This window comes from Conger conger, chromosome 6, assembly GCF_963514075.1.
Source record: "Conger conger chromosome 6, fConCon1.1, whole genome shotgun sequence".
Lineage (NCBI taxonomy): Eukaryota > Metazoa > Chordata > Actinopteri > Anguilliformes > Congridae > Conger > Conger conger.
Window position 1 is genome coordinate 12,963,648 of NC_083765.1, and position 26,456 is coordinate 12,990,103.

General features: G+C 47.2%; 2 protein-coding genes across 3 annotated transcripts in view; one reads left to right on the forward strand and one right to left on the reverse strand.

Annotated features, from left to right (window-relative positions):
* Positions 1–7,814: 7,814 nt before the first annotated feature.
* copb1 (COPI coat complex subunit beta 1) lies at positions 7,815–22,192 on the reverse strand. 2 transcript variants are annotated; one of them, XM_061246483.1, is made up of 22 exons: positions 22,085–22,192; positions 20,407–20,557; positions 19,859–20,088; positions 19,572–19,741; positions 18,112–18,226; positions 17,896–17,988; positions 16,949–17,086; positions 16,451–16,570; positions 15,899–16,006; positions 14,855–15,001; positions 14,579–14,724; positions 14,269–14,365; positions 13,818–13,978; positions 13,213–13,333; positions 12,493–12,720; positions 11,802–11,981; positions 10,947–11,091; positions 10,683–10,802; positions 10,137–10,282; positions 9,964–10,053; positions 9,295–9,450; positions 7,815–8,294 (listed from the first exon to the last, which is right to left on the reverse strand). In XM_061246483.1, exons 2-22 carry the CDS (start codon positions 20,495–20,497, stop codon positions 8,235–8,237), a joined length of 2,862 nt encoding a protein of 953 aa, XP_061102467.1. In that variant the 5' UTR covers positions 20,498–20,557; positions 22,085–22,192; the 3' UTR covers positions 7,815–8,234. The 2 variants fall into 2 exon arrangements, with proteins under 2 accessions (XP_061102467.1, XP_061102466.1); XM_061246482.1 differs by having other exon boundaries at positions 22,041–22,186.
* A 1,353-nt stretch (positions 22,193–23,545) lies between these two features.
* pde3b (phosphodiesterase 3B) overlaps positions 23,546–26,456 on the forward strand; it is a 44,265-nt gene continuing 41,354 nt past the window's right edge. Inside the window, exon 1 of the mRNA XM_061246867.1 lies at positions 23,546–24,544. Within this exon, the coding sequence (XP_061102851.1) occupies positions 23,657–24,544 (888 nt within the window). The 5' untranslated portion in view covers positions 23,546–23,656. The remainder of the gene's footprint in view (positions 24,545–26,456) is intronic.

Here is a 26,456-nt window from a genome sequence, read left to right on the forward strand (position 1 = left end):
TTTGCGTTTCTGTGCTGCTAAGAATGTGCCATATGACAGTGCAGTCATGACAAATAACGAGACATTTTTATCTTCCTATATTGAAGTGATATAGAGAAATGCTGCATGCATTCTGACATCAGTTTCAATAGATGAGGAAACCTATAGATAATTAACACATGCCTAACAGTGATACATGATCATTTAAAAAATGCTGTACTGTATTGTATTAAATTTAAATGGCTCTAGCTACATATTCCAATATAATTTGAATGCTCTGGGGTCATTAAGTCCAAATGGTCCTGATAATGCAATTTACATATTTCAGAACACTTGCCAAGTAGGGTTGAGTGAGTAATTCATGTCATCGTATATATGCAGTTCCCATAAATCAGCGCAATTTAAACAAGGTCATTTAACTTCTGTCTGGCTCTAGGGTGTCACTGGAATAACAGTCTTCTGACTCAGGTTTAGGATGAACCTTTCCATAGTTTCTTGTCTTTTTGTGCATGGACAAAATGCAATAACCCCCCTTTGACACTACTGCCAAAATGTATGACCAAAAAGGTTAACTGACAAAATACACAAGGCATTCAAATTGGTCATGTTATTTCAGTAGCCTTCCACATAGTGAGTACAGTGATTGTGACTGGTAAAATGTTTTTTTTTTGTGTGTGTGTGTGTGTGTGTGTGTGTGTGTGTGAATGCAGCTAACGGTATTAAAGGCTGGCACAGTTTCAGTTCCCTTTCAGCTTGGCTGAGCATATAGTTCAGCTTTCAAAGTCTTTAAAGAATGTATGAATAACTTCTGGTAATGGAGACAATGTTGTTCATTGTAAACTTTGATCTTGCAAGCATCTACAGTCATCAAAGATTGCATCTTAAGTGTTTTGGAGGGTTGATAACTTGCCCTGTGTTTTTTCCTTCTTACAATGGGGGAGTCTTTGCTCTGGCTTCATGTTATGTCTGCCTATACCATGGCTGTATCATTTTTAAAAATGCGTTGTGTTTTTTAAAAGCCTCTTGTAACTCTAAACTCATAAAAAATAAAATTAAAGGTTGTTTTGTATGTTTAAAATTAGCTGTGAAACAAACAGAAGTGTTGGTGCCTTTCTGTGGCTGAGGCTTCAGTGAAAACAAACATTTTGCCAGTAAACAGATCCCCTTAATCTCCTAACCACTGTCCACATTGCTCTCGGTAAAATACATAAAAATATCACTCCGAACTTGTCACGCGGAATACCAGCAGTTTACTTCCTTGGGGCTCGAAAATATGCAGCTCCAACTTCCTGAATCTGCCCACATGCAAGAAACCAACGGAACAACTAGGGTCAGTCTGGAACACACATGCACACAGGAGCGGAGCTGCCAAGTAAACAGGGCGACGGTGGGCGGGTGTGATGTGCGTGTGCAGTGTGTTGTCACAGCTGTGGGATAGCGACCTCACGCCCACCCTTGGCTGTTATCACGGCCTGGGGTGTAGCGTTTCAGAGCGCTGTCTGTCCATAGGGGAGGGGGCGCTGCGATGGGTTCACGCTCTCCACCCAGAGTTACGACACCTGTCCAGTGCGACCCGCAGACAGTCTGACCTGGCAGCCATGTCCAGGAGTACCCACAACAGGGTATTCAACCATTGAAAGGAAAAACTATGACTGATATTTATCAATGAGTGTTACCATGTCCAGGTCTGTTTCTGCACAGTGCCGGAATACATCTCACTAGACAGAGTAATGCATAATGTTTACTTTAAGAAGCCATTTACTTTGCACACATAAACAGCATATGGCAGAAATTATGGAAACGCTTCATTTATGAACACGGTTTGATGAATAATGCAATATCTTGCGACAACTTCTTCTTTGGCGTAATACATACAAAATGCAATACATGTAATATTAACATTAAAAAAAGAAGTAATTAGCATTTGTGTCAAACTAATAATAATCATTACAACATATGTGTTGGTTCATATCTACATAATTGAGCAGTCTATTGTATCTTATTGTTGAATGTTTCATAATCAGCCTGAACATGTTTTTGAAAAACATAAAATCAAAAAAATATCCATATAAAGAAAACCTTTTTGTGGCTTAAATACTTTATTTAGAATCACTGATGGTCACATAATGGCATTTCCACTCTTGGTCAGGAAGATAAGTGTTTGGAATACATTATTTACAGATAGAAATGACTCTGAGAAACAACAACAGGGCACAGATAAAAGCTGCTATAGATGCTAAGCGCCTTCTTTAAGCACAATGTACATTGTATTCATATATTATTTTACAAATAAAATGTAAATAAAATGTACAAACACATCTAGAGGGCAGAGCAATGTAGTTGTATAATTGGGATGAAAAGTTTTAGCTTGCAGGTTGAAATCCCAACCCTGCGTCCTGTTGTCTGCTGAATTTTATTTACATCACAAAATCTGCAACACATTTCTGACAGAAACACTCTGGGCCTCTTCATATATACACCTTGTGGCTCGGCAACCATAATAATTAGCCATGCCCAACACTCTAATGTGCCTTTTCACACACACGTCTGCGAGTGGAGCTTGACTGTCACTCACATGAATGAGAAAACAAACTCACTCTCACATGTGAGCAATGTTGTTCACGGCGGACAATGTCAACATTCATAGCCGCATGTTGCAATGCTTGTTAATTCCACATAGCAGCCAGGGACCCAGATTCATGTATGTGCTGCTAAGCTTGTTAATATGCAAGTAATTTTCTGAACGGGAAGTTCCTCTCTGTTATTTGTACATTCCCTCACCACTCAACAACCACCATGAGGGAGCGGCTGTCGCTGAGTCACATGCATAAATAAGCTCATTGTCATGTGGATACTAACTGGAATCAGCAACATTGTCACTACCTACTGTATTTCTAGCAGTAATCAATAGTAGAGTTCTCACCGCCTTTAATGACCATCCTGTGTGTGAAGGGAAGCATAGCAAGTGCAGAACGGAGAAACTTGCAGCCATATTTACCCAAATTACAGACTAGACCTGGGTGTGGTGAGGTAACCGTAATTAATTGGTAAATAAATTTGTGAGCGTGATGGACAGAGTTTTACATGTCAAAGACACCTTTGTGTTTTATTTAATCCCTTTCCAAGCGTATGAAAGCGTGACCTGACCTGGAGCACGAGGTGGAGGGGAGATGCCTGCAGAGGGAAAAGGAGAACACTTGCATGATGTGGGACGGTGGTAAAACCTCTGAGTTTATTTGTCCGCTTACAATTTCTGATATCCTGATTGTCCTGTTTTTGAGCATATTTAGTAGCTGAGACAATGAGAAATGACTTTGTTGGTAATGCCATTTTCTGCTGTGTGCCATATCTTTTGATAATACTGTCTGTTAGTAATACTAGAACCACGAATGCAGATTTAAAAGCCAGGAGACAACTTTGTGGCTACCTGTATCTTACAAGGAGTTAAGCTGCCCTGCATTTATCATTTTTTGCATAGTTACAGATGCATGTATGCACACACACACACACACACACACACACACAGGCACACATCTCTGCATGACATTACGCCTCTGGTAGCCATGACAACACAAGGTCTATGGGGAGGTTGTAAAGCTGAGTAACAACACAAACCTGCACATCCCTGTGGCTCTTCAGCAGTACTGTCGCTGACCCCTGAGCAAGGCACTTAACCTGAATTGTTTCAGTTAAATTTCCACCCATAAAAATTTATGGTCCTTTTTTAAAGTTGTGTATGTTGTTCCGGATAGCTGCATGTCAAGCAAATAAATATTGCATAGGTAAAACGATTTTAGCATGTAATCACAGAAGTCTCCTCGTCTGCATCTGTTTAACACCATCATTTGTGTGATGCTGACCTTTGACCCCTGGAGAATATACACAGAGACTTCTGTTTTTCAGTCAACTGGTTTATTTGACGTCTGTGCCTTGCCATTGTGTTTTAATGATGCTGCTCTGTTCAGAGGCAGAGAGACCTTGTTCTTTTGCTTTGCTGAAAGAACAGATTCTGATTGACTCCCACACCACTGAATTGCTCCTCAGGAATTTCAGGAATTCTGGTGAACTCCTGAGTCCCTTGTTACCTTTCCAAACGCAGTCTGCCACAGGGAATGAGGAGAATGGCACAGACAATGTCAGAAATTCACTTCCACAGATAAAGGGGAACTCATCAATAATTTGATAATGTTTTTATTTCAGATGTTTTAAAGAGTCTTAAAGAGATTACTCCCCCAATAAATGACAATGTTAAAGCCATGGGATGATGTCAACATTGAGTTCTGACTTCGGCAAGTTTCCTGCTTGAAAGAGTGTTTTAGGAGGATAATGATACTCACATTTTCTGGGTCTATGAGTGGCCTCTGGGGATAACAATTTGTGTGTGGATTGATGCACAGTTTATCACATTGTGTGAGAGGGTCTCAGTCCATCCAGGGCCTTCAGTGTGCAGCAGTCTGCCTGTGCCAGCTGTATGTATAAACCGTGCGTAGCTGCATGTATGCCAGCCAAACGCCTTTATGGGTGCTAATGCTGAAACAGCCACAGATTTATATATGCGCACTTCTGTCTTGATACAAACCAGTGAAGAGAGGCTGAATGTAAAGGCTATAAAATGCAATGGTGATAGCTTTTTCTTCTAAATATGCCCTGGACACCTGGATAACTTGCTGTGTGATTATAGTTTCCCTTTATTTTTTATTTTTGAAAATCAATCGCTATTTCACCGCAATAATGTAATCTTTAAAAACATGTACAGGTCTAATATAAAACTCAGCATGTAAATTCACTCTTTGAATCAAATTGAAATTGGTGCTATGAATGTCCAGGTAAAGGAAAGAGTGTTTCATATGCAGTGATCAGATCCATTAGGAGGTTTATCTTATGCAGGGAAATTGAAAGGAGATAGAAAAACGAAATGTGTGTCATGGAATATTAAAATAGAGTAATGATTTCCAATGGATTACAAATTTCTCATTCCCCGGCTGTTTTAATATGGAACGTGCGTATATGAACAATTTTCAGTTTTTATGCCGCCAACCCAATCCCCCCCACCCCCACCCCCAAACAATACACATTTCCCGACACGAAACAGAAGCTACATTTATTGGTCGGTATGCACAGGCAAATTCACATGAAAACCAATCTTCAGCTTCCTGTAGAGCAAAGTGCTCAGATGGGGAAGTGGTGAGATTGGATTGCACAGATTTATATAGCTAAAACATGTCAGTAACAGAGGGCTCCAGTTTTACGTGCTGGGAAAAGGCAGCAGAACCATGAATGAAGCTCATAAATAAACACTCAAATGACTAGACCTGCATGTGTGTGTGTGTGTGTGTGTGTGTGTGCAGGTGCGTGTGTGTTTTGGAGTGGCTCTTTAATTGTGTGGCGACTAAGTGTTTCATTCACTCTTTCAGCTGGGAATATAGAGGCACTGCTCAATTCTATATCTGAAGGGACACAGTCCGTTCCCAGGCCAACTCCTGCAATTAGGGGAAAAGTAGTATAATTTCTGTTCATATTTTTCCTTTCCCTGTTTGCGCAAATTTTCTCCCAAATGCAAAAGTGGCGTGTTAGTAGAATGTGAGGTAATCTGTTAGTGCACACTAACAGGGGAGTGGAATGTGAGATAATCTCTCTCTGAATGGGAAGCTGTGTAATGAGCACGAAGAGAAAGCATGGGCAGTGTACTTACAGTGCAGTGTGCTGCTGGCACAGAGGCAAATAACGGGAGCTATTAATTACGACTAATTACTGTGTTACCAAATAGCCATTAGAAACATGGCAGTGCCCTTGTTTTGTGGGGATGGAAGCAGGAGAATGAGAAAGTGTGGAAACAAAGGCTTTCTCTCCCTCACTGCGTCTGTACTGGAATTTGAGGGGGAGGGCTATACCATGCGCTGTATCAGCAGGTTTGCCACTATGAAATCACTCACGCAGCAGGACGCCGGACCTGTTTTTAATCCCTAATGCAGTGTCCCCTCTACGTGCTCATCTGTGTGTGTGTCATACACACAGATCGCTCGTTATAATCAGGAACTAAAGCCTCCCAGATTGTTTAGCCTAAAAATAGCCTTGTGTATATGGGGGGGGGGTTCGGGTTGAACTCACTGAACTGGAGAACATGACTGAATGTGGCTGAAAGCCCCAACCACACCCACCACCCCCACCACACACACACACACACACACACACACACTTCAAATACATCTCTCCTCATACCAGTCATCTGAAAAGCATGTGACGAAAGAAAAGAAATTCTCCAAATTCCTGGACTTCCAGGGGGCAGGGGTGCCTCTCCCAGCGGCTGCAGGCCCAGTGCTGGGCGCTGCTCGGAAACGTGGAGGGGATTGTATCTCACTGCCCACACACACTCCCTATGACCTCAAACCCAGGACAAAACAAACCTGACCTGTGAGCAGTCTCCAGCCCAGGCATACATACTTCCCACCCCCCTCTCTCTGAGTATATACTGTCCACCCCTCTCTCTGTGAGTGTGTACTCTCCACCCCTCTCTCTGTGAGTGTGTACTCTCTACCCCTCTCTCTGTGAGTGCGTACTCTCCACCCCTCTCTCTGTGAGTGCATACTCCCCACCCCTCTCTCTGTGAGTGCGTACTCCCCACCCCTCTCTCTGTGAGTGCGTACTCTCCACCCCTCTCTCTGTGAGTGCGTACACTCCACCCCTCTCTCTGTGAGTGTGTACTCTCCACCCCTCTCTCTGTGTACTCTCCACTCCTCTCTCTGTGAGTGTGTACTCTCCACCCCTCTCTCTGTGAGTGCGTACTCTCCACCCCTCTCTCTGTGAGTGCGTACTCTCCACCCCTCTCTCTGTGAGTGCGTACTCTCCACCCCTCTCTCTGTGAGTATATACTGTCCACCCCTCTCTGTGAGTGTGTACTCTCCACCACTCTCTTTCTGAGTATATACTGTCCACCCCTCTGTGAGTGTGTACTCTCCACCACTCTCTTTCTGAGTATATACTGTCCACCCCTCTCTCTGTGAGTATATACTGTCCACCCCTCTCTGTGAGTGTGTACTCTCCACCGCTCTTTCTGAGTATATACTGTCCACCCCTCTCTGTGAGTGCGTACTCTCCACCCCTCTCTGAGTATATACTCTCCATCCCTCTCTCTCTGAGTGTGTACTCTCCACCCCTCTCTGACTGCGTACTCTCCACCCCTCTCTGTGAGTGCGTACTCTCCACCCCTCTTTGTGAGTGCGTACTCTCCACCGCTCTCTCTGAGTATATACTCTCCATACCTCTCTCTGTGAGTGTGTACTCTCCACCCCTCTCTCTGTGAGTGCGTACTCTCTACCCCTCTCTCTGTGAGTGCGTACTCTCCACCCCTCTCTCTGTGAGTGCATACTCCCCACCCCTCTCTCTGTGAGTGCATACTCCCCACCCCTCTCTCTGTGAGTGCGTACTCTCCACCCCTCTCTCTGAGTGCGTACTCCCCACCCCTCTCTCTGTGAGTGTGTACTCTCCACCCCTCTCTCTGTGTACTCTCCACTCCTCTCTCTGTGAGTGTGTACTCTCCACCCCTCTCTGTGAGTGCGTACTCTCCACCCCTCTCTCTGTGAGTGTGTACTCTCCACCCCTCTCTGTGAGTGTGTACTCTCCACCCCTCTCTGTGAGTGTGTACTCTCCACACCTCTGTGTGAGTGCATACTCTCCACACCTCTGTGCGAGTATGTACTGTCCACCCCTCTCTGTGTACTCTCCACACCTCTGTGAGCTTACTCTCCACTAATTTATGTGTGCTCCACCTCTCTCCCATTCTCTCTGTATGCATGCATTCTCCACACCACTCCACAAAGCAACACAACAGCAGACCATTTAAAGGTAATGCATTTATTGTATGCAACATTTAGTGTAACTTAACCAGAGAGAGGGGTGGAGAGTACAGCAGAAGCAGAAACTATTTGCTGACAGTATGAGAGAAGCTGACACAGGAGACATCTGGAGGTGTGGAATTCACCCCTCAACACCTAAACAGACAGAGGCATAGACACACGCACACGTGCCCACACATGCGCGCGCACACACACCCATACACACTCACACTCACACTCACACTCACACTCACACTCACACTCACACTCACACTCACACTCACACTCACACTCACACTCACACTCACACTCACACACAGGCTCTTCGCATTCTGTGACTTGTCGCAGAGGTGTGCAGTATAAAAGTGTGGAGAGATGAGCTGCAGTGGGTCCAGGCCCCGCCCTTCCTCTTGATTGACAGGCCTACGCATTGCTCTTTTTCTGGGACAGGTTGATCTTATCCCCCAGACTCAACGCCATGCCCTGTGGAGAGAGGGAGAGAGAGAGGAGGGGTAAACACTTTTCTTTCACTTTCCATTTACGTACACTCCTCCTAATCTGAAGAAGGCTGTGGGCTATCTCTCTCCAGCTGAAACAATGCCAAGCAAAGGATCGCTGTAGCATGCCAATGAGTGCCTAATGTGTGTGCTGCCAACAGCCCCATACGTCTCCCTGAAGAGGAGCGCATACACGAACAGCACCGCGTACGCCCGGCCCCCCTCTCACCGCATGCTTCCCCCCGGCTCCCGTACCAGCGACCGCCTCACGCAACTCACTTAATCAATACATTCCCTTAAAGGCCAATTAGTCACGGGGGTAAAGCCAATGCAATCACGCTGAGTGAATTACCCGACCGCACCGGAACAGATTCTTCAAAATCCATAAACTTCCATCATGCATTAGAGCGGGAATTAATCCCACCACGTTACGACTGCCCCTCCGCTGAGTGGCAGGGCACTATTAACGGTAGTTGTGTGCGAGTGTGTGGGGGAAAAGGGCTCTTGCAGAATTGCTTGAGATATTCTGCTATATTCCGCTGTACAGCGTGAACATTTTCAAAAATTCAAAATTCTAAGCAGTTCTAATTGCTTTTGTAATTGCTTTCCAATTACCAGTAGTGACGGTTACATCAGCATTGGAATATTCAGATGACAACATTCTAACCACATACATGTGATCTTACACCTCAACGGGTTAAAGGGTCGCTGCTTGATCATGGACTGATCGGATCGGAGGTCAATGGTTGAGGCTTTTTCAGAGATGTACTGGTCTGAGATCAGTGGGCAGGGCAGCCAGCACCAATCCTGGCCTCTAGTGAGTGCAATGTACTGGTCTGAGATCAGCGGGGAGGGCATCCTGAGCCAATCTTGGCCTCTATCGGGTGCAATGTACTGGTCTGAGATCAGTGTGCAGGGCAGCCTGAGCCAATCCTGGCCTCTAGTGAGTGCAACAGGCTGATCTGAGCCCAGCGGTCAGGGCCCACCTGGCTCTTGGCCCGGATGCGGATGTGGCCGCTGACGGGCGAGTCGGGTCCCAGGTGGACGGGCTTCTCGATGCTGACGTTGGCGAGGGCGTCCTCGCCGAAGATGGAGCGCGCGTACAGGTTAGCCGCCATGAACCCGCAGAAGCCAGACAGAGCCTGGGAAGAACAGGACACATCCATCACATGACAGGACAGCCTTTACCATTCACTGACACAGTCCAGCACACTGATGAAATCTTATTTCACTTATCTATAAATTAAATATAACAAACTGATGATTTTATTACAAGAAGATTGGTTGTCAAATCGCATACACTCAGTGACTGCTTTATTAGGTACACCTGTACACCAGCAATTATCTAATCAGCCAATCGTGTGGTAGCAGCTAAATGCATAAACGCATGCAGATGTAGTCAAGAGGTTCAGCTGTTTTTCAGACCAAATGGGGAAGAAATGTAATCTAGGTGACTTTGACTGGAATGATTGTTGGTGCCAGACAGGGTTGTTTGATTATCTCAGAAACTGCTGTTCACCTGGGATTTTCACACATACTAGTCGGTCGTTAGCAAAGAATGGTGCAAAAAAACAAAACAAAAAAACAGTACTATTTTACAGTAGTTATGCTTGGGACTGGGTTAGATTAGCACACACAATGCCTCTGCACATTACCTTCTCTGGGGTCAGGCACTTCATGTTAGTGGAGCTGAGGATATGCTGCAGGTACTCGTTCAGGTCTGTGATGTTGGTGTTCACCGTCACCTAGAAACGCCACAGAGCATCACAGGTCACATGACCCAGCCTTCCTGTGAGGTCAGCACAGCTGCTCAGTGAAAGACCCTCACCTTATTCTCCCACTCAAACTCGGCCCACATCTGGCGGAACTCTGCGTCGGTGCAGGAGGCTGGCTGGATGTAGTCCATGATGTCGATGTGAATGTCACTCAGCACAACGCAGTTCCTGTCGCTGGCAGCCCCGGACACGTCGTACACTGAGAGAGACACACACACACACACACACACACACACACATCACATTAAATTATTGGCATTTGGCAGACACTCTTATCCAGAGCGACGTACAGTTGATTAGACTAAGCAGGAGACAATCCTCCCCTGGAGTAATGCCGGGTTAAGGGCCTTGCTCAAGGGCCCAACGGCTGTGCGGATCTTATTGTGGATACACCGGGATTAGAAGCACCGACCTTGCGTCTCCCAGTCATGTACCTTAACCACTACGCTACAGTCCGCCACATAGGAGTAGAGACACACACACACACAGGAGCAGATACACACCAACAGCAAGATCAGCATTATAAATCCCATCAACATTAAAACTATGGACCACAACCACCGATTTGTGGCAGTGAAGACAAAGACAGCCTGCCTTACCGATGTTGCCGAATATGATGCCGTTCTCTGTGGAAGCCACCTTCACGTTAGCCTTAATGTTGGCGAAGTCGTGGGGGGCCAGCGTGAGTGGGGACGGCTTCTCCACCAGCTTCAGGTCACCTGCGGGATTCACACCAGGCACCATCAGTGCCTCAAAACACCACACGCTAAATGCTAAAAGGGAAAGGTCACACAGGCAGCCGAGGCTAGGCTAGGCTAGGCTAGGCTAGCTCCGTCTGCCCTCCCAGGGCCCGGCACACTCACCCAGGGTGGCCAGCTCCAGGGTGCAGTTCTGCAGGGTGTCGCTGGTCTGGTTCACCACCAGCACGTCCAGGACGATGTCGTACTGGTTGACGTGGACGTAGGCCTCGGCGTAGACGGGGTCCGAGAAGCCGGTGAGCTGGGTCACCTGTGACACAGGGGCGGGAGTGAGCCCCCGTCTGCCAATTACGCCCGGCGGCCGATGCAAGCGCTAGCATGACCGTCTGCACGAACCAGCGGGAAGACTGCCGCGCAGCACGCCCTTATCGCTCAGTGTTAGCCAACAGGCCGACCTCCAGCTGTAGAACAGCTAAACAGCTGATTAAAAGAGGCCAGTGTTTCCTTTTTGACAGCATCTCGCAGGAATCACAATCATGAACACTTGCCGTTAACAAACGGCATTGACGAAATTCCTCTGAAGCCAGCAGTCAACAACCTGGAAGCCAACGCTGAGGCAACACATGTGCTTCTGACCACAGGCGCCATCTACTGGACAAGACTGGGAGCACTGCACTCAGTCGACCAGACGGCACAGCCAGCTTAAACCGGAAGCAAACACTGTTCATGCTTGTGATGTCACTACCAAACACCAATCCAATGGCACACAGAGGTAAACAAAAAAAAAAAACTGAAAAACTGAAAGAATTAAGCAACAATTTTCACTTGAAGACTGTTTGAGAGTAGTTAAACCACAATAAATAAACTAATGCTAATCACCAATAAAATAATGATCTGGAATTTTCAGGAAAACCTTGAAATGCTTGCTGTATTATCATATGGAGCAGTAAGCGAAGAGCACCATAGCAGCGTTTGCAGACCCAGACGCGCGGGGTTCTGCCAGCGCACAGCCCGCTGTACCTTGTTGAGTTTGGAGGCCAGCGGGTCAGTGGCCTCCTTCCTCTGGGTGTTGCCCATGGCAGCCAGGAGGCTCAGCTGGAACAGGTCCTCTTTGGACGCCATCTCGCTCTTGGCGGTCAGCTGCATGAAGGAGATGGGGTCGTCCGCCTGCACCGTCACGTTGCGCTTCTCCGACTCTTTCTGCGCGACGAACAACACACAGAACGTTATTCTCCCTTTACTGACCCCGCGTAATCACACTAAGGGCTGAATTAACACTGAACATCATATTGTGTAGGGAACCGGATTAAACTAGACCGTAAATGTTCAGTGCCAAATCAACTCCGATAGAGTTCACCATAGAATCTCTTAGAATCACACTCTTAACTTGGCCTATATTTACCTGTGAACTAGACTTGATGTCCATGGCTATGGATAACAGATGCTCTATGTGAACCTTACCTAATGTATTTAGTAGTTGTTCAGTGACCTTTGGCATGCACATATTGTACACCACTTTGGGTAAAAATGTCTGCCAAGTACATGTAATGTAACGTAATGTAACGTAATGTAACGTAATGTCTTAAAAGCTGAACGGGGATAAAAATCACTACTAGTAACATGCACCCGCTAAGAATGGCTAAACAATAACGGTCAGTAAATGTTGAGGCTTTGAATGCGATTGTGAACAGGAGTGCGGTTAAGCGGGGACCTTCTGCGAGATCTTCTCCTCCTCCAGCCGCACGTTGAGCAGGTGGGACAGGGACTTGCGGCACTGCTTGTTGAAGATGTCGTCCATGAGGGGCGAGCACTCGGACAGCACCTTCAGGCACAGCGAGATGCGGTCCACGTCGTCGTCCGTGATGGGCTTCTTGGGCAGCGACGACTTGCCCAGGTGCAGCACGGTGGCCATGATGAGCATGGACTCGGCCACGAAGGACTGGGGGAGGGACAGGGAGGGTGCGTTAGCCCCTAAAGACTGGGGGAGGGTGCGTTAGCCCCTAAAGACTGGGGGAGGGCACAGGGAGGGTGCGTTAGCCCCTAAAGACTGGGGGAGGGATAGGCAGGGTGCGTTAGCCCCTAAAGACTGGGGGAGGGCACAGGGAGGGTGCGTTAGCCCCTAAAGACTGGGGGAGGGTGCGTTAGCCCCTAAAGACTGGGGAGGGACAGGCAGGGTGTGTTAGCCCCTAAAGACTGGGGGAGGGACTGGGAGGGCATGTTAGCCACTAAAGACTGGGGGAGGGACTGGGAGGGCATGTTAGCCACTAAAGACTGGGGGAGGGACTGGGAGGGCATGTTAGCCACTAAAGACTGGGGGAGGGACAGGGAGGGTGCGTTAGCCCCTAAAGACTGGTGGAGGGCACAGGGTTAGCCCCGAGCCAGCAGCCAATGGAACGGGTCGAAAGGAGGCCGGGGAGCGGGCTGAACTCACGTTCTGTTTCCTCTTGTCCGGCACCAGGGCCATGTAGCGCAGCGCCACTTTGGTCAGAGTGGTGGCCAGTGAGGCCGCCACGTAGAAATCACCGTCCATCAGGAACCCCCGCAGAGGAGGCCTGTGAGAGAGAGACAGAGAGAGACAGAGGCAGAGACAGAGAGACAGAGAGAGACAGAGAGAGAGACAGAGAGTGAGGCCCTGCCACTTCACCCCCACATCTTCCAGCCAGGAGACCAAAAACAAACGGGTCATTCAGATACTCAAATGAGGACTTCAGGAATAAAACTCATGCACCTACACACACGCAGGCACACACGCACGCGCACGCGCACACACGCAGGCACACGCAGGCACACACGCACACACACGCATGCACACACGCACGCACACGCACGCACACGCACGCACGCACGCACGCAGGCACACACGCAGGCACACACGCAGGCACACACGCAGGCACACACGCAGGCACACACGCAGGCACACACGCAGGCACGCACGCAGGCACGCACACAGGCACGCACACAGGCACGCACACACGCACACGCGCACACACACACACACGCACTCGGTCTGAAGCAGAGGCGCGGCCGTGACTGTACCTGTCCCCTTCTTTCTTGGAGGGCCGGGATGAGCTGAGCGCGCTCTGTGTGACGTAGGTGCCCATCTCCGTCACCAGCTTCTGGGCGGGCGCCACGGAAACCTCCTCTTCCGGCCGCACCTCTCCTGCCTCCCGCTTTATCTCACTCTCCACGATGGGGATCTGGGAGCAGCACATTCAACAAAGCCATTACACCAGAGCAGGGACAGCGCCCTGGCATTACAGCAAAACCCTCTTACACTGGGTGATGTCACTGCCAGGAGGAGATGTGTGCTTCAGCTCTGAGGTCAGAGGACTACACCAGGAACGCACAACCATTTCACCAGCTGGATGTGAAAGGCATTTCCTGCTCTCAAGAGATGTGTGGTTTTCGTACATACTCAATGAGGAACATGGCTCCTCTGCGCCCGGTTCCATTAGAATCAGTGAAAGCAGGCAAGTGAAAAACTCACCTCTCCCAGGGACCTGCGGACCTCTGTCATCACGCTCTGGATGTCCTCCTTGGTGCTGCAGTACTCTCCCAGAATCCAAAGCGCACCCCTGTAGATCCTGGCACAGCAAACAAAGATCCTAACACTGAAATACACTGCGCCATTGTCCAGCAACCATGCTCACAGAGTAGCTCTCAAGCAGAAAAAAAGCGAAATATTTGTGAACAGTGAGCACTGGCACAGAAAGGGTTCTTTACTTTAAATCACTCTTTAGAAAAACATTATGTACACTGGACATTTATTTTGTTCAAAGTGTTTCGTAGCGTCTTACTTGACGGTCTTGATGGCATGGAAGACCTCCAGCATCTTCTCGATGATGAGCGGCCTCAGGCTGTCGAACCTCTGGATGGCCTCACGCACGAACTCCAGGACATCAGCCGCCGCCGCCTCGTTCGTGTCGCTCAGGAACTCCATCAGCTGACGGACACACCAACCGCCTCACGTCATTACCGTACACGCGACGGCCCGCCCGGGAGCCGCGGGCTTCGGTTTCTCTACAGTCCCGCGCGTGCGGGGGACGCGTAGCGCGGGCAGGAAGTGAGCTCACCACGGGGATGACGTTGGCGGCCATGTCGGGGAAGCGGACGCTGCAGGAGTGGAGGGTGCGCACCAGCAGCTGCCTGTACTTGTCCGTGTCCTCGTGCTCCGTCACGTTGTTGGTCTTTATCACCTCCTTCTTCAGCACGATCACCAGCTGTAACGGCCCAGTCAGACCCCGTTTAGACCACTGCCCCACAGACAGACCCCGTTTAGACCACTGCCCCACAGACAGACCCCGTTTAGACCACTGCCCCACAGACAGACCCCTGCCCCACAGCCAGACCCCGCTTAGACCACTGCCCCACAGACAGACCCCCGCTTAGACCACTGCCCCACAGTCAGACCCCGCTTAGACCACTGCCCTGCCTGAACGCCCCACAGACAGACCCCGCTTAGACCACTGCCCTGCCTGAACGCCCCACAGCCCCGCCCCGTTTAGACCACTGCCCCACAGACAGACCCCGTTTAGACCACTGCCCCACAGCCAGACCCCGTTTAGACCACTGCCCCACAGTCAGACCCCGTTTAGACCACTGCCCCACAGCCAGACCCCCGCTTAGACCACTGCCCCACAGACAGACCCCGTTTAGACCACTGCCCTGCCTGAACGCCCCACAGCCCCGCCCCGTTTAGACCACTGCCCTGCCTGAACGCCCCACAGCCCTGCCCCATTTAGACCACTGCCCTGCCTGAACGCCCCACAGCCCTGCCCCGTTTAGACCACTGCCCTGCCTGAACGCCCCACAGCCCCGCCCCGTTTAGACCACTGCCCTGCCTGAACGCCCCACAGCCCCGCCCCGTTTAGACCACTGCCCTGCCTGAACGCCCCACAGCCCTGCCCCGTTTAGACCACTGCCCTGCCTGAACGCCCCACAGCCCCGCCCCATTTAGACCACTGCCCTGAACGCCAGGGAGACAGCACCCACACTCCCACCAAGGCTCCCCATAATGATCCCCAACCCAACGTATTCTGAAGAAGGGAAATATGTCTATTTCCCAAAGAGGGCAATACACAGTAGGGTTCCTCAGACTCTGGATACGTAAAACACACCTCCTCCACGTTCCGGGATGAGACCAGGTCCAGGGACAGCTGCAGGGTCTTCTTCCGGACCTCCAGATCGGGCGTGCTCAGAACCCGCAGGATATCCATCACCAGGTCCTGAGGGACACAAGGCACCGTGGGATATCAGCGCTGATAGGGGAGCACCATTTTAAGCAAGCATGCCGGCGTGTATCAGAGTCAGTATTCAACATCAAAGCACCAGAAAGCAACAGCAGAGTGCCAAAGTTTTATGATCCTTATGGCAAATTTTCAAATACTCTTTTCAGCAACGTAAATCTGTTTATCCTATTGGCTTAAATAAACGCGTCATGAATTTCAATGAATTAATCATTAATCAATACATCAATTCGGCCGAACGCTGAAGTGTTCCGCAGCGGGTAAAATTGGCACGTGGTCCACCATCACGGACCCCTGAAGGACAGGGCGGGACAGGCTGTGCCCAGGGGCCCCTGTGAGAGCCGTGCATGCGTGTCCCAGCAGGCCGTGTTCTGGCGGAGCCCCGCGCAGTAGGGGGGCTTATTGGGAAGGCTGGGAGCGTACCTGCAGCACGCGCTCGTGGGCAGGCTGCTCCTTCAGCTCGATCAGCCGGTCCAGGACGATCAGCTTCACGTTGTTGTCGCTCTCCTTTATGATCAGGTCGATGTAGCACTGAGCAGCAGCCTACGGCACACAAACAGTGAGGTCAGAGCAGGCGCTGTGCCTCCAGCATTCCCACATAGCGGGACATAATAAGGCTTTACAATTAAAATGGAGTTAAAGCCTCTTTATTAAATTAGCACATGGGCTGAAAGGCCTGTTCCCAGCATCAACTTCTTTATGTTCTAACATTCCTGAACAGGACCGCTGGACTCATAGGTATGTACATGAAGCAGGACAGACTGTGTTGTGTGTGATTCTAGGCAGGTACAGGTGGGCCTCTCAACCAGGTTTACGTTTGCGTGTGTATACGTGTGCATGTGCAAGTATGTGTGTGTGTGTGTGTGTATATATATATATATATATATATATATATATGACTGTGTGTGTCTGCAGCGGTACCTTGACGGCGGTAGGTGCGCTGGACAGCGTGACTAGCGTCCCCGCAGCCTCGTACTTCACGGCGGGGCTGGAGGACTGCAGCAGGTTGTAGATGCAGCGGATGAAGCGTGCGCGCTCAGAGGGGTTGGCATGGCACACCTGCACACGAGAGGAACAGCAGTGACATCAGACGCTGCCACAGGAACACAGCGGTGACATCAGACGCTGTCACAGGAACACAGCAGTGACATCAGACGCTGTCACAGGAACACAGCAGTGACATCAGACGTTGCCACAGGAACACAGCAGTGACATCAGACGCTGCCACAGGAACACAGCAGTGACATTACAGATGCTATTACGCGAGAGAAACAGTGACATCACAGACGCTGTGACAGGAACACAGCAGTGACATCACAGACATTGCCACACGCACACAGCAGTGACATCACAGACGCTGCCACAGGAACACAGCAGTGACATCACAGACATCGTAACAGGAACACAGCAGTGACATCACAGACATCGTAACAGGAACACAGCACCACCACGGCACAGTATACAGTTACAACAGCACTGTGCGTGGCCCCAACTACAGCAATCAATGATTACCATCACAGCATTTATAATACATAAACCTGCAGCCAGAATGTGACCCAGGCTAATGTTTCATGATACTGTTTGTCTCCTCTCTCATAATGAGCTCTGCCCTGCACTGCTCTGCACACTGATTATACAGGTGTATGCAGAGGTGATCACATTTCCATAACAGTGCCTTCATTATGCAGGAATATGTCACACAGAAGGAAATATGACTCCCAGTACAAGAACTTACTGGATGCATGTGCACTGAGAGGTCCACTCAGTAAGCTCACCCGCATAACGCAAAACCTTACATGGCTCAAATTGCTTAGCATTGAGTGATATTTCCATGAGATGAGAATGAGAATGAGATCTCTGGCACCTACCTTGTAGATCAGCTCCACGATGACCAGCTGAAGGATGTCTCCAAATGTGTGCACCTGGTCAATGCAGGTGCTCAGGTAGTCCAGCGCTCTGTCCTGCACCACAGACGAGGGAAAACGAAGGTGTGAACAGCCCATTCCCTTAGAGCTGCACAGCATTCTGACACCAAACACAAACTGCTCAGCACAAACTGCTCAGCGCACGCCCGCTGGGTTTACCTGGTCAGCGTGTATCAACATCATGAACGCGTTCCTCTTGCAGCTGGCGTCCTTCTCGTTCACCAGGAAATCGTGGATTAGCTCTGGAGCGTCTGGGATCAGATTTTCAAAATTCCTGCAGAACATAATGTACCCAAATGTTAATACGGCATGACATTTATTTTATTTCCTTCAGTATTCAAAGGAAAATAATGCTTCTAATTGCAGTATATTCAGCCTGTCGTTTGATGGCCTCATCACAGAGCCTCACACAATGCACAGACAGGTATATACACACACACACACACACACACACACACACACACACACATACACATACACAGACATACACAGACATACACACACACACCCACCCACCCACACGTATACACACGCAAGCGTAAACCTGGTTGAGAGGCCCACCTGTACCTGCCTAGAATCACACACAACACAGTCTGCCCTGCTTCATCCATCCATCCATCCATTATCTGAACCCGCTTATCCTGATCAGGGTCGCAGGGGGGCTGGAGCCTATCCCAGCATACATTGGGCGAAAGGCAGGAATACACCCTGGACAGGTCGCCAGTCCATCGCAGGGCACACGCACCATTCACTCACACACTCATGCCTACGGGCAATTTAGACTCTCCAATCGGCCTAACCTGCATGTCTTTGGACTGTGGGAGGAAACCGGAGTACCCGGAGGAAACCCACGCAGACACGGGGAGAACATGCAAACTCCGCACAGAGAGGCCCCGGCCAACGGGGATTCGAACCCAGGACCTCCTTGCTGTGAGGCGGCAGTGCTACCCACTGCACCATCCCTGCCGCCCTGCTTCATGCACATACCTATGAGTCCAGCGGTCCTGTTCAGGAATGTTAGAACATGAAGACACAGACATAGACACAGACACAGACACAGACACAGACACAGACACAGACACAGACACAGACACAGACACAGACACACACACACACACACACACACACACAGACAGACCAGTAGATGGCGCGTGCACACACACACCGCTCTCTCTCTCACACACACACACACACACACACATACACACACACACACACACAGCGCTCTCTCGCACGCACGCACGCACACACACACACACAGCGCTCTCTCTCGCACGCACGCACGCACAGCGCTCTCTCTCGCACACGCACACACACCTGTAGATGGTGTAGACGGCCAGAACAGCGTTTCTGCGCACATAGCTCGCTCGCACGCACACACACACACACACACACACACACACACACACACACACACACACACACACACACACACACACACACACACACCTGTAGATGGTGTAGATGGCGAGCACAGCCTTCCTGCGCACATAGCTCGCTCGCACGCACGCACACACACACACACACACACACACACACACCTGTAGATGGTGTAGATGGCTAGCACAGCCTTCCTGCGCACATAGCTCGCTCGCACGCACACACACACACACACACACCTGTAGATGGTGTAGATGGCTAGCACAGCGTTCCTGCGCACATAGCTGTGCCTGTGCTCCAGGCAGGCTCGGATGGCTGGCATCAGCGGCTCCAGAAGCTCGGCCTCCTTCAGCTTGCACAGGAAGCGCAGGGTCGAGCCGCGGATGAACTCGTTGGGATGCTGCAGGTCCTGAAGAGAAAAAGACAAATCATTACTGATCTGTTCCCAATTAGCTCCCAATTAAGAAAGTGTTTCTATACAGACTAAGGCACCAAGCAAAGCACATAAATTAGCACCCAAGGTTACCTTCCTGTAGGCATCGCACACCAGGATCATCTCCTGCAGCAGCTTGCCGTCGGGGGTGGTCTTGGGCACGATCTCCCAGAACACCAGCAGCAGCTTCTTTATGGTGTGGTCCTGCAGCGGCAGGACGAAGCGGATGATGGTCATCAGAAGACCCGGAAGCTTCTCCCCGTTCAGGATCATGATGATCACCTTCTTCAGCGCCTCGGTCTTTGCCTTGATCTCCCCCTTTTCTGCATGAGAGAGAAGCAGGATCACTTGTAATAATGAAGGGCACAGTGCTGCTGAAAACTGGGGGGGGGGACTTCCACGTGTTCATACATACTGACATTAGTACACTTATGTCATAACACCACAGAAAAAAACAAAAAACAAAAAAAAAAATCTACAAAATAATATTTTTCCTCTGGATAATAAAGAGCAGGCTCCTCAACAGATAAAAGAATGAACCTGTGGCAGGTTGTTGATTCAATTTGGCTTTTTCCCAGCAAACATGTGGTTTTTTAATTAATTTATTTACCAGAAAGAGTAAGATAGAAATAGTGATTTACCCAAATCTGCTTTGAGGCTGATCTCAGTGGGAGGTTCTGAGTCGGTGGGGACGTTTATGAGGGTGTAACACACGTTCTCGGCAGCGGTCATGGTGCCGGTGGCTTCAGTCCTTCCTTAGGGTGTGTGGGTCAGTGTTCGTTTGGCCACTCCCTGAAAGTAACAAAAAAAAAAAAAAAATGTATATACACTTCAGTATCATTTGCATTGCACTTGGTTAGCTAACACAATACAGAGGTACAGTAGCACATCGTGCTACAAGTGGGTGGTTATAGTTTTGCCTTCAATTCAAGGGTCAACTTACTGTCACAAAACAAGAAGGGTGGTACGGTAATTCACTTCATGATTAGCTCGACTGCAGTGGTAACCTCTAATCTTTTGAGCATTTTATTTAAATGCAGGACGCTGAAGGCGGCAAAGCTGATGACATTTCTTCCTGCTCAGCTGAGATATAACCAAAACCTGTTATTCAGAGTACCAAGGTCAGGATTTGAACAAGGCCAGGACATTTGTTGTTGCCAGTCTCATTGTCCAGTTAGCTCCCTCCCTGACAAGTGTAGGCATCCCAAGACTCCTGGATTTTTACATAAGCTCCCTTATACCCACAAGAAGACAGTTGCAAGTGATGATTTAACAATGATTTATTTGATCGTGAAACTCAGGCTTTCATAATGCGGGGGAACTCAATCCTAAAGACACAACTCCCTGAACTCAGTTCTGTCAACTTCAGATGCCCGTGTCTAAAAAGTTTTTCAACAGCGTAATGCAGTCTTGATGACATGAGCTAGTTTGCCTGTCAGATCACTCAAGTCATTTAAGGAGGTGCTCGCTCGTTCTCCCCACTTCTCATGCTGTTAGAAGTACCGCAAGGCTCAGAGCTTGCCCCTCCTTGGTTCTCCTGTTACATTAGCTAAATCGCGTTTATTTTGTGTCAGTGGACTGTCCACGTAACCTGCTATTATGCTGATGACATTAAGCGGTGTCCCTTCAAACGTAGCAGTCAGTTAACTAGTGACTTAATTAACTAGAAACACGAAAAGGTGCGGAATCAATGCTACCTGGCAATAAATGGAAAATACGCACGAGTAAAATGATGCGGACTCGCCTGTTGGCTATTTCACAAGTAACACGTATGCAGTGCTTGCACATATAATTATCCTTACAGAACCAGTGAGTTCACGCATTTCTTACGAAGTTAATTTACACCAACATTTCGGGAAGACAACATTTACTGGATATACAATACATCTTCGAGCAATTTCATTATAATCGGCCTTAAGGCTTCGATTCAGGAAGTGAACTTGGCTAGCTTGGCTAGCTAGCTACCAACTTTCAGCAGACAAGCTAATACACCGAAACTGACGTTATTTTGCAACGAAGCTGACATGCAAGTTAATGAAGCAGTATCTTCAATAAGGCCTCTTGGCTAAATGCAACATTTCTTAGCTAGCCGTTTCGACTAGCTATATATTGTTACTTCGTTTTAGCCGGTGCGACCAAATCAAGTTAGCAAGGTCCTTTTGTACGCTAAGGCTAGCGGTCTAGCTATTTTGTAGAATAAATTGACATCTGGTACTTAGTTAGCTATAATTAGATATATGTATTTGATATTACTACATGGATTTGGCTCTGTTACCTTTAACGTGTCGCTTCAACGCTCCTTTTCGCACGTACTCGTACCTTTTCAGCCTTTTTCTGTCTGCTGCGTCTCCTCTGCTTCTTCTTACCAATGACGTGGAACTCTGAGCCACATCAATACTACAGAAAGCCGAGTGGGACAAAACTGTGTCACACGGAAAGAAATTCCGAGGCATCTCTGGCTTCACAATAAAGAGTAGCCCCATCCTGGCTTCTTGTGGTATTGCACCTTTTTGTTGTGCTGTGCTGTTCCATACCAATAGACACAAAATACTACGATGAACAGGTAATCTTGATCCCACTGAGGTTTACTTAACTTGAGGGCACAGATGCAGTTGTGTCATCTGTGTTATTTTGCTACTTGTCCTGAAAACGTATCTTGTCTCCTGCAGGCCAGTCATTCCTACTGGGTCTCTCCCATCTGAACATACTTATTCCTAGCTATTATTCATGCTTCAGTGTTATTCTGTGTCAATGAAGCAAAACGATAGCCTTTGAACACAGGCTGTTAGTTCTGCGAAAGAACACTTCAGTACCTTCCATATAAAACAAACTAAGGGCAATAATAACAAAGCATTCTCAATTACTTTGCCTGAAGCAGCTCACTAGATATCCAGGTTTAGTGATACAGCTAGATATTTTCAGAAAAGGTTGAAGTTTATTTGCACTTTTAAATGACAATTAAACTAAATCATACAAAAAAAAAGAAAGAAAAAAGAACAACCACCTACCTGTCTTGGCTGAAAATGTAACAGTGCATGAAATGGCTTAGCATGACTGTTACTCTGGTTTACACTTACTGAACCAAAAGAACTCAAACATTTTCAAGTGTAGTACTGGACAAAGAGCACAGCTTTTGTGTGTGTATTGTGCATGCTTTCCGAATAGCCATAAAGTTTACACCAATGTCAACTTACACTTGAGGGTGTTATAGAGGGGATGGGACACATCCAAAACCTTTTTTTTCACAACTTTATATTGCAGATTAACAGCTACAACATGTGAACTGTTTGATATGGTCTGTTTACATGTACAATACAATGTTTCAAGACAAACTAAACTTATACTAGGTAACACAATGTATCTTCAAGGTCACGTTAGGACAATGGGCTGAGGTTGAATTGTTTGAACATTATTATTATAGGTTTTAACAGGCGTGTCCAATTACCTTTTTAACATGAATTTTATCCGCTAAATTTGAGCAAAATGTTTGCGAAATAATATATGCTAATGCGATTATTTACGTTTAATTGAATTGATTTATTGTATTAGCGTTTTATTGTTTGATAGTTGGACAGCTGGTCTGCGAGTTTCCAACTGGCAAAAAAATAGAAGGGTGCGCGGCTTGTTATGGAGCAAATGGAATGCTGCAGAGTGCGCGCTTGTCCGATTTGTAGCCATTATTATTACTGCGGATTGTCACGTCTAGGCGGCGACATAGAGTCCATCTCCTGCGCAAAAAAAACATTTCACCTTTTTCCTTTTACCCAAAATGCTCGAGTACGTTTGAGTGACTATGGAGCGCTTTAGCTGTCATGTAATAACACAATAATAGGATCAGGAAAGAGGGTGAAGGGACATTCTGACGGGATATATAAGTATACAGTTGGAAACATGGCTGTAAAAGAAGAAGGAGAGATTTTGCACAATAAATTCAAGCATCACGATGGTGTTGGCAATGCAAACAGCACAGAAAGCTTCAGGAACGGCTACGTGAAGAGCTGCGTCACCCCTTTAAAGCAAGACCACCAAGGGGGTTTTTTATTCACTGTCTGCAGGTTTTGCAATGCTGATTTATTAGGTTCAAAACGACTTCGGGCTTCGGCCCTTTACGTAGGTGCATTCGCAGTTTTGGCTGTTTCGGTACTAATTTCCAGGAGCTTGCAAAGTGGACATTTCTTTTTGGATCTGCGGACTTTTCTGCTGGGGTTTTCACAATCTGTCAGTCCCCTCTTCAGCATAGGCTGTGCGTTCTTCTTTTTAACAGTTTACCTGAGGAGGAAAAAGCGGGAAAGTCATAGGAGCTGGTTCGTGTCGCTGCCTGCATCATGCTATTTGGCGGATTTCTTGGTTTCGGTGTTTTTGCAGCTAGGAGAGTACCCCCACCACATGCAGATGGTGGGCAGATTACTCTTTGTGTTGGGCTGTGTCGGTTTGCTGACACTGGTCCCAACTTTGAAACTGAAACACAGTGTCCTAATCCTAATTTTCGCCAGTCTAGTGTGGCTGGTGTCCTTCACCAGCCTCGGATGTCTGCCTGTGTATATGAGACCCATCTCGGCTTGTCTGGCGGGGGTTTCTGGCTCCCTCCTGGCGCTCTGTTTCGATAATCACCACCAGCCAAAGGAAACGCCGCACCGGATCCCAAACGAGGAGAAAGTGCCCGTCATCAGACCTCGGAGAAGGTCCAGTTGTGTTTCTTTGGGAGAAACGTCAACCAGTTATTATGGCAGTGGTAAAGTCCCCCGGAGACCGTCACTGCCATGCATTTCTAGAGAACAGGTATGTTTCCAAACGAAGACTGCTCTTTTGAATGCCAAAAGTTGTCATCCAGAATTAATTCTGCGAGACTGTGCAAACACAACTGTGCCGAACTAAAAATGTACATTAGGCCCATAGGAATGCATTTTCTATCACATAGCCCGCTGAAGACTTTAGACCACCAATAGCAAGCCTTCTTAGTTTCCTGAAGTGTACGTTAAGCCTGTACAGAATGTATAATTCATAAACTGACGCATTCTTAAAGTTAAGTTTCTGTTTTTTTATACTTTAAATGCTTAGGCCTACTTAAAATTTCACGGAAATGAAAAGTTTAAATGCCAATATTGTTTGATTTACTTTGCAGGTCGCATAGGTAGGCCTACTGTACATTGGTTTAAAAAAAAAAAAAAAACGTTACATCCAACAGGTAGGCCAGAAGGTGGAAGTTGTTCATGATAAAGTGGTACTAGAACATATATAGGCCTTAATTTCAGTGTGACTTTTGACCGTACAACAACAGTTAGTCTGCCAGTCTAAAATACATGGTACTGTATTTTCCTTTTGCGATGTAATGTAGGCCATTAGGCTTTTAAGCTAAATTCATAATAGTAATTTCACTTCTATGTTCTATGACTAATTATTGTGTTACAATATGTGCAATTTGGAAATGAAAATAAAACTACTAATTTAAAAAAAGGAAATGACATGGAGCATCATGTCCCCCTTTGTCTTAGAAAAACAACAATGGCAGTGCCTCACTGCCACAGGGTTCTCAGCTGTTCTCATTGATGAGCACAAATGACAGTGAATAGCTGAAAATTGCAATGATTTGATTAATAACATTCAATTTCTACACTAAATTAATTACAGATTAATTTGTGGCAATATACTGCTATTAAAATGCAGTAAACAATTAGAGTATAACAGGCATACTGCTCTGCCCACAATTCTCTACATTATGTCTTGCAAAGAAATTATGTGAACTTGGTTAACAATACCTATTAACGCCCAGTCGGCCATACACTTTTTCATACGTATATCATATGGAGGTTATTTTTTATAACCAATTATTTCTTTTTTTCGTGAGTACCTTCTAAAATGTCATATACCGTAGGCCTATTCATACACTGTATGTGGAAAGAGGCAACTTCATGTGCTAGTGATACTGACTTTGGCTGTGTTTTCCCAGCGCTGTGAAATGATCCGTATTGCATTTTACAGTTTTTTTTTTGTAATCATTATAAATCTCTTCAAGGGCAGTCACCTTACCAAGATCAGTTGATGAAATGCAGCTTTTCCTGTAGTTCAGTACAGCTCTCTTGTTCTACATTTGTTTTGAGAACCATGGGTGTAAATATTTGCAATAGGCCTCCTGACGAATTCCAAGCCTGCTTCTTACAAATGTTTCAAATGTGGACTCCTCAGACATAGAGGTTTCACCCACGCAATGAATTTTGTGTTTTTAAAAAGAAAATAGCATTTTAAGTTGAAATGCACTGAATGCAAGGAGCATTCTGGAAATGAATTTGAAATGTAGTGATAAATCTTTATGGCAGAAATAGATCTTGGGTAAACTATTATCAGTCTGTATTTTTGAATTTTCTAGAGAGATGAGTGAAGATTAAATTAATTTAAAAGTTTTTTTTTTTTCATGGACAGAATTTCAATTGTTTTAATGAATCCTATAACTTATTCAGATGGAGAAAAAACTTTTTAACGCAATTCAGTGTGAATAATAATCATAATACAAATAATTATAATTATATTTATAATTTTACTCCTATTCTTGAACACACCTTTATTTCTGCTGAATAAGGTGTGTCAGACACTTATTGTTGTATCAGATGATTTTAGAATATTACATAAGTTATACTTTAAAAAAAGTGAAAATGACTGTTGGGTAGGTCCTCCTGTTAAGGCATTGTTGTAGCGT